Consider the following 17,551-nt stretch of genomic DNA (forward strand, 5'->3'; position numbering starts at 1 on the left):
TTAAAAGCTTTCAGAAGGCTTTGGTCGGTCTTCCTTATTATATCAGGAATATCGCTGTGAGATTCCTTATTTGATCTGAAGGTGAAACTTAAGCCCCACTTGAGTTTTTGTGATCTACCTTGGTATAAATTAAGGAAAACTGTTGATTAGATTAATGAATCCTAAATCCATGCAATTTTGGTTAATTGATATTGTATAACTGAATATCTTGTTTGTCCAGGTTTCAAGACAAAGATTTCCTCTTCTGAAAGATCCTGTAAGCAGCTTTTCCAGCCAATGATTGTGTTGCAGCATGCAAGTCCTCCAGCTCATCCTGATCAACCTCCATTTTCATCACCTCTCTCAGTGGTCACAAAGCCAGTGGCAGCCTTAGTGCGTTCCCCAAGGAGACCATCTCGACCCCCTGGGCAGGAGGCTCCTCTGGAACTTACACGAGACGAGGAACTTGCAAAGCTCTTGGAGCAGGATCCTGCACTTGAGGATCTTTGCAAACCTTTGTCCTGTAAACTCTGCAATGTCACTTTGAATTCTGCTCAACAAGCGCAAGCTCACTATCAGGTAAGGATGATAAGGCAAAGAACTGGACTTTTTATGAGCTTGTGTGTAGGAGCTAGACCAGGACTTGTTAGTTGGATGCCCCCTGGGTATTGTTGTGGCACCTAGGCATAAGATGTGTGTGTAGGATAACAGACAAGATTATTATTTCACTTGTATTAAATGTCCAGAAAAGATTCTTTGCCAAGCTAGTCTATACAATCTGTCTTGACGTTTAGTAATGACATCAAGATTAACTTTTGAAAAATGGTAATTGTTGAAAACTGAGTGGTACTAATTGTAGGCTGTTTCATGAAACTGAAGGCACCCCTTGGCACAGGATCCTGTCTTATTTGAGCATTATGGGTTACAGTAGTAGGGATTATCTGCACTAAAGAGCATAAGATATGTCATACTGGGTCAGACTAATGTCCATTGATCCCAGAGTGGCCAGTTTGGGTCACAGGTACCAAAAATTAGATTGGTTTCTTGTTGCTCACTACAAGGGATAAGTAGTGGCCTTCCCAAGTCTGCATGGCTGATGAACTTTTCATCCAGGAACTTGTCCAAATCTCTCTTAAACCCTGCTATGCTAGTCACCTTGATGATGTCCTCAGGCAACAGATTCTGCACCTTGATTGTGCGCTGAGTGAAAAAAGTCCTGCAATTCCTCACATTCTGCTGCTATTTTAAAAATTACAAATAATATTGTCATATGAAAATGAATGACCTCGCTCTGTTCCCTTTTGCAGATCATTAATGAATAATATTAAACAGCACAGGTTCCATTGCAGCTCACTGGGGCACTCCACTATTGACTTTTCTCCATTTGGAAAACTGACCCTTTAATCTATTGTCTGTTTCCTGTCTTTTAATCAATTACCAGTCCATGAAAATTATTGCCTCTTATTCCATCACTTTTAATTTCTTGAAGAATATCTCATGAGAGACTTTATCAAATGCCTTCTGAAAATTCAGATTCACTAAATCAACTTATCTTTATCCACGTTTATACCTTCAAAAAAACCTCAAAAAGATTGGTAAGACAAGTCTTCCCTTTGCTAAGACCATGTTGACCCTTCCCCATTAAGCCATGTCTTGTCTATATGACCAGTAATTTTGTTAATAAAAGCAATTGTTTGTGTGTGTTGGGTGGTGTGGTCTGCACATGTGCACCGGTCGCACGAGCAACACACAAACCCGGGCCGTGCTGGCCTGACACACAGCTGTGTGTGGGGAAGGGGGGGGGGAAATATACGGTGCCACTGGCAAGGAGCTTGGACTTCATGCTGGGGGAGGGAAGCACCACACACAGCTGCTTCCCGAAAGCATAGCGGTGTCAGTGGACATCAGGAGCATGCTCTGGCAGCAGTGGCAAAGGAATAAGAGCAGAAGAGAGGAGGGAGAGGATAAAGGAGAGATTACAGTAGGGAGCCAAAGAACATGGGTGTGCTGTGACCTCTCTGCCCACCACCACCACTCAGATTCCCCTACGCACATGCTCACTTGTCTTGCACTCTATTCATTCACACATCTCATGCACGCATGCACACCCCTATCTGTCCAGATCCATCGCATCCTCAGATCCCATCAGTCAATGTGTCCCCCCACCAACCACTAACTGTGAACATATTATTAGGGATGCAACAGAGTGCTTTCAGTTGGGGGAAAGAGTTGGTACAAGCTTATCCTCTGCCATCTATTTTTCATATCATTTTATGAGTATTTTTGTAAAGTAATTATTTTGGTTTTATGACAGGGTGTTTGACATAGTTAACTGTAGCTTGCTTGAAAGAAGATGTCTGTTCAAAACTGGAGAACTGATAAATGATGACACGACAGAGAACTTTTATTAGAACTTGGATTTTCTTTCATTTGAGGAGCATGGCTTTTTGTCAAGTACATATTGGTAGCACACAAGATTTTACGTACTGAATTCTTGGTGTTCTCAAAAAGGAGCCAAACGATTTTGATAGCACCAAATCATTTCTTGACTATCAGCCCAAATGAAAAATAGAATATCTTTATGTAAGACTGTTAAACAGAAAAGTTCATAGCATATATTGGGCATAGAGAAAGAAACCTTGATGAAGGTGTTAACATAAGTCATGCCATACTGGGTCAGACCAAGGGACCATCAAGCCCAACATCCTGTTACAGTGGTCAATCCAAGCCACAAGTACCCAAATATTAAATAGATCCCAAGCTAATATTTCTTATTGATAACAGTTTATGGACTTCTCCTCTAGGAACTTATCCAATCCTTTTTTTAAACCCAGTTACACTAAATACTGTAACCACATCCTCTGGCAATGAATTCCAGAGCTTAATTATGCATTGAGTGAAATAATTTTCTCTGATTTGTTTTAAATGAACTACTTGGAAACTTCATGGAGTGCCCCCTAGTCCTTATATTATCTGAAAGAGTAAATAACCAATCTACATTTACCTGTTCAAGTCCTTTCATGATTTTGTAGACCTCTTATCATATCCTTCTCCCCATCAGCCGTCTCTTCTCCAAACTGAATAGACCTAACCTCTTTTAGTCTTTCCTCATAGGGGAGCCATTCCAGGCCCTTTATCATTTTGGTTGCTCTTCTCTGTATTTTCTCCAGTGCAGTGCAACTATATCTTTTTTGAGATGCGGCAACCAGAATTGCACACAGTATTCAAGGTACGGTCTCATCATGGAGCGATACAGAGGCATTATGACAACCACCGTTTTATTTGCCATTCCCTTTCTAATAATTCCTAACATTCTGTTTGCTTTTTTGACTGCCGCAGCACACTGAGCCGACGATTTCAATGTATTATCCACTATGATGCCTAGATCTTTTTCCTGGGTGGTAACTCCTAATATGGAACCTAACATCGTGTAAATATAGCAAGGGTTATTTTTCCCTATATGCATCACCTTGCACTTGTCCACATTAAATTTCATCTGCCATTTGGATGCTCAAATTTTCAGCCTCATAAGATCCTCCTTCAGTTTATCACAATCCGCTTGAGATTTAACTGCTCTGCATAATTTTGTGTCGTCCACAAATTTGCTCACCTCACTCATCAAACCCCTTTCCAGATCATTTATAAATATATTAAAAAGCACCTATCAAAGTACAGATCCCTGAGGCACACTATTATTTATCTTCTTCCACTGTGAAAATAGACCATTTAATCCTACTCTTTCCTGTCTTTTAACCAGTTTGCAATCCACAAAAGGACATCGCCTCCTATCCCATGATTTTTTAGCTTTTCTTAGACGCCTCTCATGCGGGACTTTGTCAAATGCCTTCTGAAAATCCAAATATACCACATCGTTCACCTTTGTCCATATGTTTATTCACCCCCTTCAAAAAAATGTAGGGGGTTTGTGAGGCAAAGCTTCCCTTGGGTAAATCCATTTGGTTGTGTCCCAAGTAACTGTCTGTCTAAATATTCTGTGATTTTATTCTACATAACACTTTCCATGATTTTTCCAGGTACTGAAGTCAGACCCACCGGTCTATAGTTTCCCGGATCAACATTGCAGCCCATTTTAAATATCGTGGTTACATTGGCCACCTTTCAGTCTTCAGGTACAATGGATAATTCTAATGATAGATTACAAATTAAGTGTAATATCTGAAATTTCATTTTTTAATTATTTAAGAACTCTGGGTGTATGCCATCCAGTCCAGGTGATTTACTACTCTTCAGTTTGTTGTGAATCTGGTCTACTACATCTTCCAGGCTCGCTGTGATTTGGTTCAGTTCATTTGAATCATCACCCTTGAAAACCATCTCCAGACTGGGTATGTACCCAACATCCTCTTCAGTAAACACTGAAGCAAAGAATTTGTTTAGTCTTTCCGCAATGGCCTTATCTTCCCTAAGTGCCCCTTTAACCCCTCTATCATTTAACAGTCCAACCCACTCCCTCACAGACTTTCTGCTTCCGATATATTTAAAAAAGGTTTTATTATGAGTTTTTGTTTCTACAGCCAGCTTCTTTTCAAATTCTCTCTTAGCATGTCTTATCAATGTCTTACATGTTTTACTTGCTTATGCTTTATCTTATTTTCTTCTGATGGATTCTTCTTCCAATTTTTGAATGAAGATCTTTTGGCTAAAATAGCTTCTTTCATATCACTTTTTAACTATGACGGCAATTGTTTGGTCTTCCTTCCACCTTTCTTAATGCGTGGAATACATCTGGACTGCGCTTCTAAAATGGTATTTTCTAGCATTGTCCACGTCTGTTGCACACACTTAACCTTTGTAGCTGCACCTTTCATTTTTTGTTTTGTTTTTGTTGTTGTATATATAACCAGGTATCAGTCCCCTGATACCTGGTTATATATACAAACGTGGAGTTGCCGTTCTATACTGACTGTAAGAATAAAAACTGAAAATTTACACAGTATATTGTGGTGGAACAGAAACTTTTTCCTTGCACGTTGTGTTGGGTTACTTGCGTAGTGCAGGGTTTTGCTTCTGTTATCATTTTTTTTATTTATTTATTTATTTATTTGAAGCTTTTTTTAATTCTTTATTTATAAATTTCCATTTTTACAAAGAGAAAAATTGAAAAACAATTTGTATCCAATTACAATAACAGTAATGAATTTTTATGGAAACATTGGATTTACAGATTATTATAAAGTAAAAAACAATAACAAAATTTAATTTCCTAGTTTCCTGAAAGACCTGAAATTTGGAGCCTGTTGAGCAAATCCCATTTATATGTAATTTACCTTGAGTAATTACTAATCTAAACAGAAGTATTGCAACTTTTATTAACTAATTCAAACAAACATCAATTTGATGGTTCTGGTTCGCCATCTCGTGACCTGCGTTCCTCCAGGAACTTTTCTAGATCTAGGGGATCATAGTAAACATATTTTGTTCCTTCTGCTTTCATTAAACATTTACATGGGAATTTTACATTTATTTGTATACCAAATGTTCTAGCCAGTCCAGCCAAAGCAATAAATTTTTTTCTTCTTATCTGAGTGTCTTTTGTCACATCAGGATAGACCCATATTTTTTGACCCAGATAGAGGGAGGATCTCTTTTCCATAAACTTCTTCAATATCTTGTCCCTATCTAAAGTCAGGGCAAATTTTACAATTAAAGTTCCCCTCATCTCTATCTGGGTACTAAATGACGACTCTATCAGTTCAGTGATATTTAATGGAGACTCCTGCAACAATTGATTTTGATTTTGTGCTCTAATATTCAAAAAATAGGCTGTTTTAATCAAGGGATGACTATCTGGAGCCAAAGACAAAATTTCACTAAAGTAATTTCGTAACTGTTCCACTGGGGAGACCATGCTACACTTAGGAAAGTTGACAAACCTAAGATTAGGGTACCGTATCAAATTTTCAACTTTTCTGGATAGCATGGTCTCTCCTTTTATTATAGACGTTTGAACATCTTTTATTTGGACAATATCCATTTCTACTTTTTTGAGAGTCAATCCATTATTTGTCACTAAGGGGCTTAAATTCTGCAATGTGGATTGGACATCTTTGATATAACTACTCATTTTTTCTACGTTCTGATGCAGTGACATTATTGCTGACCACAACATTTCTAATGACACTTTTTGATTTTTTTCAAACTTAACATTCGAGACAGATGGAGTCATTAATTTTTCAAAAAGTCCCTGGTCTGACGCAGGATCAACGTGTGGCGTAATACCACTTCCTCCTATTGCCCCCGCTCTTTGATCCAAAAGTTGGGACACCTCTCCTTCTTCCCCTTGCACAGCATCTTTCTCCACACAGACTTCCTCTATCGGGCTCTCCCCTAAAAACGCCTTCCGAAAAAGGGGTGAGTCCAGGCTGTGGGCTCTTGCAGCGCACATTGGTGGTGGGGGAGTTGTCTGACCCCCGGGACTTAGACTTATTTCTCCCGACAATGTGGATATTTGCTCAATATCCGTCAGTGTAATGGGACACTCCGGGGTAATTGTTGCTGGTGGGTAGAATCCGGTTAGGGTAGTTTGTATAGGGCCTGGTCTGGTAGGGGTAGAGGCATCCTGCCTGACTCTGCCCTTTCTTTTTGTGTGGGGCATAAATGTTACGTTATAAAGTCACTTATAACCTTTCCTTATTCTACTCACAGTTCTGCATATCGAACATCAGGGTAGTTGAGGTTTGAAGGGGTTTCAGCTCGCCGCCAAAGTCCGTGACAGCCTCCCAGCCTTCTCCGGCCTAAGCCGGCACAAGCCGAGCGCGCCCCTTCGGAGCGCGCGGCTTAGGGTGCGCCGTCGGCGTCGGTGCGCCGTCCGCTGTGCAATTTGTAGCAGCGGACGCCCGCTGACGTCACACCAGCCTCACTCTGGGTCCGCTGGTCGGGACCAGTTGTTCCGGGGTTGGGAGCCTCGTTGTCCGGGATCTCAGGTATGGCGGCAGCTTCCGAGCCCCTCTCACCACCTAGCTCAGGCTCCAGGAAACTCCAGCGTCCGCTGTGCAATTTGTAGCAGCGGACGCCCGCTGACGTCACACCAGCCTCACTCTGGGTCCGCTGGTCGGGACCAGTTGTTCCGGGGTTGGGAGCCTCGTTGTCCGGGATCTCAGGTATGGCGGCAGCTTCCGAGCCCCTCTCACCACCTAGCTCAGGCTCCAGGAAACTCCAGCGTCCGCTGTGCAATTTGTAGCAGCGGACGCCCGCTGACGTCACACCAGCCTCACTCTGGGTCCGCTGGTCGGGACCAGTTGTTCCGGGGTTGGGAGCCTCGTTGTCCGGGATCTCAGGTATGGCGGCAGCTTCCGAGCCCCTCTCACCACCTAGCTCAGGCTCCAGGAAACTCCAGCGTCCGCTGTGCAATTTGTAGCAGCGGACGCCCGCTGACGTCACACCAGCCTCACTCTGGGTCCGCTGGTCGGGACCAGTTGTTCCGGGGTTGGGAGCCTCGTTGTCCGGGATCTCAGGTATGGCGGCAGCTTCCGAGCCCCTCTCACCACCTAGCTCAGGCTCCAGGAAACTCCAGCGTCCGCTGTGCAATTTGTAGCAGCGGACGCCCGCTGACGTCACACCAGCCTCACTCTGGGTCCGCTGGTCGGGACCAGTTGTTCCGGGGTTGGGAGCCTCGTTGTCCGGGATCTCAGGTATGGCGGCAGCTTCCGAGCCCCTCTCACCACCTAGCTCAGGCTCCAGGAAACTCCAGCGTCCGCTGTGCAATTTGTAGCAGCGGACGCCCGCTGACGTCACACCAGCCTCACTCTGGGTCCGCTGGTCGGGACCAGTTGTTCCGGGGTTGGGAGCCTCGTTGTCCGGGATCTCAGGTATGGCGGCAGCTTCCGAGCCCCTCTCACCACCTAGCTCAGGCTCCACTCTGTTATCTTTTGGATAATTTAAATCTCCCATTATTTCTGCACTACCAATTTGGTTAACTTCCCTAATTTCTCTTACCATTTCACTGCCTGTCTCATCATTTTGGCCAGGTGGACTGTTGTATACTGTTATCACTATACTCTTCCCCAGCACACAAGGGATTTCTTACCTATAAAGATTCAATTGTGCATTTAGTCTCTTGCAGGATTTTTATCTTGTTGGACTCTGCCATCCCAGATATAAAGAACCACCCTACCACCAAGTTGCTCCTCTCTGTCATTGTGATATAATTTGTACCCTAATATAGCACTGTCCCATTATTTATCCTCTTTCCACTATGTCTCTGAGATGTCTGTTAAGTCTATGTCATCATTCACCTCTATACACTCTAACTCTTCCATCTTATTTCTTAGGCTTCTGGCATTAGCATACAAATATTTCAAAGTGTGTTTTTTCATTTGTATTAGCATTCTGCTTTTCGGTTAACAGGGATAATTTGGAATCTTTTAGCTCAGGTGATTCTGCTACAAGCTTCAAACTTATGTTAATTCAAATAATTTATTGAATGTCATGGGAGGGGAAGTGAAGGAAACAGCTTGGTCTTCACCTGGAACTGGAAAGAAGCAGCGATGTAAGTGCTGCGATCAGTAGACCCGCCCCCCCCCCCCATGACGTCACTAACATCGGACCGTTAAGACAGCCTCAACAACAGGCATCGGGCGCCGAAGGGGTGCACAAAGGGGCTCTCCCCTTTGTGCACCCCTTCGTGCAAACCTTTGTGTATATGTAAAAAATTATTTATGTTTCCTTTGTTAACTAAGTTGTTTCATTGTATTCGATTAAGGAATCTTTTCCTGCTTTTTCTGTTTCATTGTAAACTGGCATGATTTGCATTTAATGCAAGAATGTCGGTATATAAAAGTTAAAAATAAATAAATAAATAATAGTCCTAAAAGGGAATCAATGAGTTTGGAATTTTTAAAGCTGTAATTATCTTTAAAATTTTATTTTATTTATTTATTTAAAGGGTTTATATACCATTTTTATGACTAGATTGGTCGGTCAAAATGGTTTACATGTAAAAAAATATACACAGTTTAAAATTGAAACATAAAAACACAACAATAAAATTGAAAAAGCTGAGGAGGGGGGATGGAGGAGGAGGATTGGTGATCAGCGAATGTTGTTGAGATGGGATCTTAAGCACTTCAAAATCCTTGGACTTCTTTCTGTAGCCTTTGGCAACAGAGCCATGCCTTCTTCTCTATTAGATTCCTGATCAAGCATATGCCTTTTGACCAGCTGAAAATCCTGGTTTGGGTTAATAGATCATTACTACTACAGTTACTAACCATGTCAGAGATTCCAATTAGACATTCACTGACAGCAGTCTTTTGTTCCAAAATCTTAGACTTTTTGCTGTGGTCTTTGGCAAAACCTATTACTGCTCCCTATAGGATATAATGATATGTCACTTGTGAATGTTCTATTCCATGCAAGTTTTTGCTAAATTGATGTTTTCACATTCTTGCACAATGAGAAATTGCTAAACTAAATTTCACCAAATTTACCAAGTGTGAAATAGTGCATACCTCAAAATCATGTTGAATGTCATTTTTTTTTAAGTATGTCAGTACAATGAGTGGAAAACTCATTCCTTTCATTCTAATAAGGTCTACATATATGCTTACATTTACATTCAGAGGCTGCAGTTGAAATGAATAAAGTCTGATTTCATATCCTGGATGTATTTGGAGGTTTGTTTCTTTATGCATTAAACCCTACTGGAGAAAAGGAAGAGGGCAATATTGTGGAGCCTTTCAGACACTTGGAGGTACAAATTCAAAAGACAAACTTATTTCATTGGAAGGGAAGTGCTAAAACAGGAGATCACAGATATGAGGCTGAAAAGAAATGAACTTGGGAGTAACATAAAGAAATATTTCTTTATAGAATACAAGGAAATGTAGCAAAACAGTATCAGAATTTAAGAGGGCATAGAATGGACAGAAAGGATCTGTATTTGTGGGAAAGTGATGGAAAAGTCTGAGTTCCAGTAGAGTCTGTGCTATACAGCAGGAAGTGAAAATGGGCTGATGAAATGGACCTGCGGTCTTTAACTGCCATCATGTTTTGTTTGTGTCTGTTCTGAAATTGCAGGTGGGCATATATTTATGGAAATGGCACTTGCTTTTTTAGTGCTTTTCAACATGTGACGGAAAAGTACTCGGTTCATATGTTGGCATGACTGCACAGATCAGCTTTAAATGTAAAGTGAAGGTCACCCATAATTTAGCAAGTAACCGTATTAAAAAGGACCTTAAGTGATGAGACTGAGACCATTTTCAGGAGGGTCATATTGAAAAGTTCATGCACATGTGTGGTTTGTTCTCCCTTCTTTAGCATGTCAGCGGAAAGAGAGAGTTTTGGATGTCCACTTTCTTTAGGAAAGCTAAAGATGTTCTCTATAATTTGTGGAACTAAGTTGCAGACTTATAGAGCCAGATTTAAGTTTTGGGCATAAATAATGAAAAAGCTTTGCAAAATGCTTGCTTGCACAATTTTGAAATAATCCATTCTATTCTGAAAACTTTTTTCCTGCAGCTTTCTGGAAGGGGCTTACATAGTGCTTCCCAATATCATACACAGCTGTCCTGTGCTTTCTGTGACTCCTAGTAGTGGTGCATTCCTATTATGTGGACTTTATTCTTTTTTTTTTTTCCCCCCAATAGAAGCATGCATACATTTCACTTTTTTCAAACCAGGCCACAAGAACCTGGCAAGTACCCAATCACTAAGAAGATCCCATGCTACTGATGCCAGTAATAGCAGAGGCCATTCTCCAAGTCAGGGATGGCAAAATCCAGTTCCCAAGTGCCGCAAACAAGCCAGGTTTTCAGGATATCCACAATGAGCACGCATGAGAGAGATTTGCATCCAGTGGAGGCAGTGCATGCAAATCTTCCTCATGCATATTCATTGTGGATGTCCTGAAAACCTGGTCTGTTTGCGGCCCTAGAGGACTGGAATTCGCCATCCCTGCCCTAAGTCAACTTGTTTAATAGCAGTTAATGGATTTCTCCTCCAAGAACTTATCCAAACCTTTTTTAAACACAACTACACTAACTGCACTAACCATATCCTCAGGCAACAAATTCCAGGGCTTAAATGTACGTTGAGTGAGAGAGAATTTTCTCCGATTGGTTTTAAATGTGCTACTTGCTAACTTCATGGAGTGCCCTCTAGTCCTTCTTTTATCCAAAAGTGTAAATAATCTATTCACATCTACTCGTTCAAGACCTCTCATGATTTTAAAGACCTCTATCATATCCCCCCTCAGCTGTCTCTTCTCCAAACTGAACAACCTTAACCTCTTCAGCCTTTCCTTTTAGGGGAGCTGTTCCATCCCCTTTATCATTTTGGTCGCCCTTCTCTGTACCTTCTTCATCACAACTATATCATGTTTTAGTTGCGGCGACCAGAATTGTACACACTATTCAAGGTGAGATCTCACCATGGAGCGATACAGAGGCATTATGACATTTTCCGTTTTGTTAACAATTCCCTTCCTAATAATTCCTAACATTCTGTTTGCTTTTTTGACTGCTGCAGCACACTGAAACAATGATTTCAAAGTGTTATCCACTGTGATGCCTACATCATTTTCCTGGGTGGTAGCTCCTAATATGGAACCTAACATAGTGTAACTACAGCAAGAGTTATTTTTCCCTATATGCATCACCTTGCACTTGTCCACATTAAATTTCATCTGCCATTTGGATGCCCAATCTTCCAGTCTTGCAAGGTCCTCCTGTAATGTATCACAATCTGCTTGTGATTTAACTACTCTGAACAATTTTGTATCATCTGCAAATTTGGTAACCTCACTCGTCGTCATATTTCTTCCCAGATCATTTATATATATATATATTGAAAAGCACCGGTCCAAGTACAGATCCCTGAGGCACTCCACTGTTTACCCTTTTCCACTGAGAAAATTGACCATTTAATCGTACTCTCTGTTTCCTGTCTTTTAACCAGTTTGTAATCCACGAAAGGACATTGCCTCCTATCCCATGACTTTTTAGTTTTCTTAGAAGTCTCTCATGAGGGACTTTGTTAAACGCCTTCTGAAAATCCAAATACACTACATCTACCAGTTCACCTTTATCTACATGTTTATTAACCCCTTCAAGAAAATGAAGCAGATTTGTGAGGCAAGACTTCCCTTGGGTAAATCCATGTTAACTTTATTCCATTAAACCATGTCTTTCTATATGCTCTGTGATTTTTGATGTTTAGAATAGTTTCCACAATTTTTCCTGTTACTGAAGTCAGGCTCACTGGCCTATAGTTCCCGGATCGCCCCTGGAGCCCAATCTTCAAAGCGAGTTACATAAAAAATTCACATTCATAAAATCAGATACAAATCATAAAATGAATAATACCTAACCCCCACCCAATAATATGTTCTGATCCATCATACATTCTCTTTTATCCAGCTGTCATTGTTATCCTCAGAATACAATAACCCCCATCCTCGTCCATCTATCCCTCCCATAAAATAGATAAATTTAATTGGCAGCCAATGTAACTTCTCCAGAATTGGGGTGGCATCATCCCTTGAGTTTGTGCTATCACAATTTTTGCTGCTGTATTTTGGAGGAGCTGAAGTCTTTTAAAGGCAAGTTGAGGAAGCCCTTGGTATAGCAAATTTCAGTAGTCTATTCTAGTTATGTGTGGATAATAATTGTCAAATTTTGTCTGGAAGTAAAAGGGCAAACAAAGCAGGGAAATATGATTGAGGTCAGTGAAAGTTTAGAGTCTCTCTTGGTTTTAATTCTACCTCCATAAAGAAAGGAAAAGTTGCTAGCTGTCTTTCTTTCCTAGACATCCACAGTAGCTGACTTCTGCAAGTTTAGACTCAGCATAGCAGATGGCAACCAGTTAGCTATCCCTTCCAGGCAATGATTAAGTAAAATAATTTTAAACTTTTATCATTGTTTTTCTCATAAGTTTTAAAATGTGCAATTGTAGTTTTTTGTATTGATTTTGTTCTAAAATCTCTCATTCCTTCCTATCTTATTTCTTGTTCTTCTCTTTACTTTTTAAAAAAACTACCAGCGCTTGTGATCTGTGTTCAGTAGGATTTTTCCTGCTCTATTATTTTAAGAATTACTTCAGAAAAATATAGCAAAATCTGTGCAGGTATGAATAATCTGTAATATCAAGTGCCAGGGAGAAAGCATCTACCTGACATTCACCTGGTGTATTAATGGTAACCTCTGGACCTCAAGTGCCACAATCAAGTCAGGTTTCATAAGAACACGATGTGCCATACTGGGTTAGACTAAGGGTCCATCGAGCCCAGTGTCCTGTCTCCAACAGTGACCAATCCAAGTCACAAGTACCTGGCAAGTACCCAAACATTAAATAGATCCATTGCTACTAAAGGTTTTCAAGATAGCTAAATGATGAAAATAAACCCAGTGTTCAGTTAAAAATGTTATTTATTTATTTAATCTTCTGCAAATCTGTCTCATGAATAGTGGAAATCCAGAAAACCAAATCTGTTCGTGGCACTTGGGGACTAGATTTTGCCATTCCTTACCATTTATAACCTTTTGCTTTTTAACTAATTTGATTAGACATCTTTTGAAAATAATTAATTGCCAGCTATATAACTGTAAAAGACTTCCAGTGATTTTCTTTCCATGTATTCATTTCAAATCAGTAAACCTGTTTAAAATATATCTTTTATTCTTAGGGTAAAAATCACAGCAAGAAGATTCGCAATTACTGTGCAGCAAACAGTTGTCCAGCTTCCTCTAGAATGAATAATCCAGTAGAGCCTACAGCTCAGACTGTGCTTACTCTTCCAGCACCCCAGGTGAGGCGCGAGCAGTTGTGAAAGAAGGTATTGCATTTAATTCAGATGTTTCATTAAGGATGGAAGCTGGAAAGCATAGTAACCGTCAGAACTCACTTTAGGCCTGACTTGCATCAGTTGTCTTTTTGTAATGTGACTTGAGAAACACACTTCCAACCAAACTTAATTCACCTGAAATCTGACCCCAAGTCTCAGACGTGAAAGGATATAATGCATTAATCCAGCATACCTCCATGCATCAGTCATTGTTTTTGGAGGTTATATCCAGGGGCCACCCTTCATCAAGTAAATCCTCTCTTTTTGTTTTGCTGAATCAGAGATGAAGGCTGTTGTACACGGTATCTTAAATATTTGTTCAACCCTTCACTCTGGAACATGCTTCTCTTTAGCAGATATGTACTACTTCTTAATATTCTTGGGACATAATGTGGGATGCATAATTTCTCTGTATTCCTTATAAAACGGCCAGCAGGATTTATGTTTCTGTGTTCTTTTTTTCCCTTGTTGTAGTTTTTTTTGTTTTTTGTTTAGTGCATTGTTTCTATTTTTAATTATGTTGTTAACCGCCTAGAGAAATATTGAAAAAGCTGGCTATGAATATGAAATAAAAATGCTCCTGCTTGTCTGGTTATGTGAGCAAGATTGTTAATTCTACTCACAGACTTGGTGATCTTTAAGCCTCTGCTGTTTCAAAGCTGTTGGTACTTCTACGCTTATATTTGCAATTCATAAACTCATAAATTTAAAAGGATGCTGTCCTCCTTCAGCGATACCACTTGATGGCATTCTTTATTATACTGTTTTTTGAGTGGAAGATGGAGTTGAGAGCACATTGAATAGTGGAATCCACATCCCATTCATTACCCTTGTATTCTGTTTTTTATTTTATGCCAGTTTTCTTTCAAAAGAAAAATTACCTACTTTAGGCTTAGCTTCATCATTTTGCTATAAATATCGCAAAAATAGGCCTGTGATTAAAAAAAAAAAATAAAAAAAATAGGGGGGCATGGTTAGGCTAATTTTCCTGGTACTGCATCACATAGCTATTTTTTCACAACGCGTGTTAAATTTATTGCACACTGCATTACTGACCGGACAGGCTTTTATCAGATTTTGCAATTTGGGCTGCTGGAGAGAGAGAGTGCGCCTCTGTGGAGGCTCACAAAAAGTTAACTATTTATACCACTGTAAGAGGAGTCACTAGTAACTCGTGGTGAGGTTTGTGGGGTGGGGTGGGTTCTAGGGGGAAATTTTACATGCACAGTCATACGTACGAAGAGCGCAATACCATCAGTGAAGATTTAATGTGATTTGTGTTGCGTCCGTCAGTCTCAGACGGCTTCGACCTTTGTGCCTCACCTTTTTCTCTGCTCTCCCTGCTAACCTTGGGAAGATGGCTACTGCCGCGTCTACTTGCCGCTCTCTCCGGCGTCCCCGGAATGGCTATGGCAAAGCCTCACGCCATGTTTCTCCTAAGGGCCTTCTAGGGTGCGCGCGCGTGCGCCACCCACGTCTTTATCCACGTCATGGCCCACCATAAAGGAAGACACATTCTCCTATGTTGCTTCTTGTTCCAATTGTGCCAGGCAGAAACCACCGCCCGGACGGCCTTGGGGCCTATTTCAACCCTTGCCAGTACCAGATGAGCCCTGGACACACATTGCTACAGACTTTGTGGTACTTTTACCACGCTCTGGAGGTAACAATACCATCTGGGTTACAATAGATCGTTTCTCGAAGATGGCTCACTTTGTGGCTCTCCCTGTCTTGCCCTCAGCCATGGAGCTTGAAAAGCTTTTCATCACCCACATCTTTTGCCTACACAGCATGCCAAAGCACATCATCTCTGACAGAGGAGCTCAATTTTCAGCTAAGTTCTAGAAAGCTTTGTGCAAGAAGTTTCATATCTCTCTCGACTTCACCTCTGCATACCATCCTCAGTCGAACAGGCAAACAGAATGAATAGGACACTCAAGCAGTTCATTCGTGCCTACGTGGGTACATGTCAAAATGACTGGGCTGAACTGTTGCCCTGGGCTGAATTCGCTATCAACTCTCATCCAGCAACATCAACTGGATCAACACCATTTGAAGTGGTCTACTGATGACTACCATTACCACCCTTACCACTTCCACTTTCAGTGTCGTCCCCAGCAGCTCAATCTACTGCCAAAGATATCCAACTATTATGGAGTAAGACTAAAGAGATGCTCCAAAAAGCAGGACAAGAGCTAAGAAAAGCTATGATGCTCACCACTGCAAGGCTCCTGAATTCCAGCCTGGTGACAAAGAGAGGGCCATGTCCTAACTGCATCGGTTCTTCGACAGTCCCCGCTGTAGTGGATGCAGTTCGAGAGATGGGAGAAAAGGGACGAGAAGAAGTAGGACCCGCCGTGCGTCTTCTTGTGCTCAGTCCTTCACGAGCCCTTTCCCGTATACGGCGATCAATCCTGGTTACTAATTCAATAAGAGAGTCCAAAGAGCGAGGCAGCTCGCGGGCTGCCATTTCATCCTTAATTCTGGATGATAATCCCTCCAAAAATATGGTCCGGAGACAGCTCACTTCCCAATGGAGTTCTGATGCTAGAGTTCTGAATTCAATAGTGTAATCCACCAGTGGACGACCTCCTTGGCGAAGTTGCAGAAGGCTGGAACCTGCGACTACTTGTTTTCCTGGATCATCAAATACTGTTTAGAACAGCTCCAAGAATTTAGGAAGATTTTGCAGAACTGGGTATGACCGTCGCCAGAAAGGAGAAGCCCAAGCCAGGGCCTTACCCTCTAACAGGGATAAGATATATGTAGTTTTTGTAAGATCATCCGGAAAAAGGGAAGCTTGAAGACGGAAGTGCATGCTGCATTGATCGAGGAATCCCTGGGACAAGTGAGGTTCGCCAGAACAGCGTGGAGGAATTGGTAATGGAATGGTTGGACGAGAATTTCCCTGCATCACGGATAATAGTGGGAATGGTGGAGGAGCCGCAGCTACAGAATCGAGACTGGCATTGAGTCGATCCAAGGAGGATGCCATGGATTCTAATACCCGTTGTTGCTCTATAATCTTCTGGGCCATTCCAGGAATGGCCTGCAGAGCTGAGGCCTCTGCCAGGTCCACGGCCTTGGTATTCTGTTACGGACCTGGAAGTGGACCCTTAGTCCGAGGTAGAGTTAGCACTACCTAGGAGAGAGTAAACCCTCTTAGGTCCCTACCGTCGGAAGGCAAGGCCGGGTACAGCAGAAGTTGAACAGGTACTTCGCCACTGGAAGCCTGCAGTTCCCCCAGGATGAGCCCGTAGGGACCCGGGCCGCTTGGACTTAGGTGAATCGCTGAAGACTGAAGATAGGTCTGGATGCAGGCGCCTCCTGCAGGTCGAGGGATCCAGACAGCTGGTGCCTCCAGCAGGTCGTAAGCCAGTCCAGGAGTTGAGGCCGAAGAAGGGTCGGAAGCCGGTCCAGTGGTTAAAGCCAGGTGAATGGTCGGAAGCCGGTACAAGAGTCAAGCCAGGAGAATCAGTCCAACGAGAGAGGAGAAGCAGAAGCTGGAACTGAAGTACAGGAACAAGAATGAAGCGGACCAACAGCGGGGACCAGGATCAAGACTGGAACTCGGAGCTCAGAAACCAACCTGACTAGAAGCCACGATACCAAGGCAAAGTCTGAGGAGCAGACCTTACCTTAAATACAGGAACACGAGGAGTCCCAGGGAGGAGCCACGACAACTTCCTGTCGTGGCCTCTTTAAACTTACTCTTCAGCCGCTCGCGCGGCTCGAAGCAGATCTGGAGGGGGAGGAGTCAGCTCGGCA

General features: G+C 42.0%; 1 protein-coding gene across 1 annotated transcript in view; it reads left to right on the forward strand.

The window, feature by feature from the left end:
* Positions 1-17,551, forward strand: part of ZMAT3 (zinc finger matrin-type 3) — a 99,266-nt gene that overhangs the window by 13,427 nt on the left and 68,288 nt on the right. Inside the window, exons 2-3 of the mRNA XM_029616181.1 lie at positions 221-558; positions 13,625-13,747. Coding sequence (XP_029472041.1) covers positions 221-558; positions 13,625-13,747 — 461 coding nt within the window. The remainder of the gene's footprint in view (positions 1-220; positions 559-13,624; positions 13,748-17,551) is intronic.

The sequence above is a fragment of the Rhinatrema bivittatum genome, chromosome 9 (assembly GCF_901001135.1).
Source record: "Rhinatrema bivittatum chromosome 9, aRhiBiv1.1, whole genome shotgun sequence".
NCBI lineage: Eukaryota > Metazoa > Chordata > Amphibia > Gymnophiona > Rhinatrematidae > Rhinatrema > Rhinatrema bivittatum.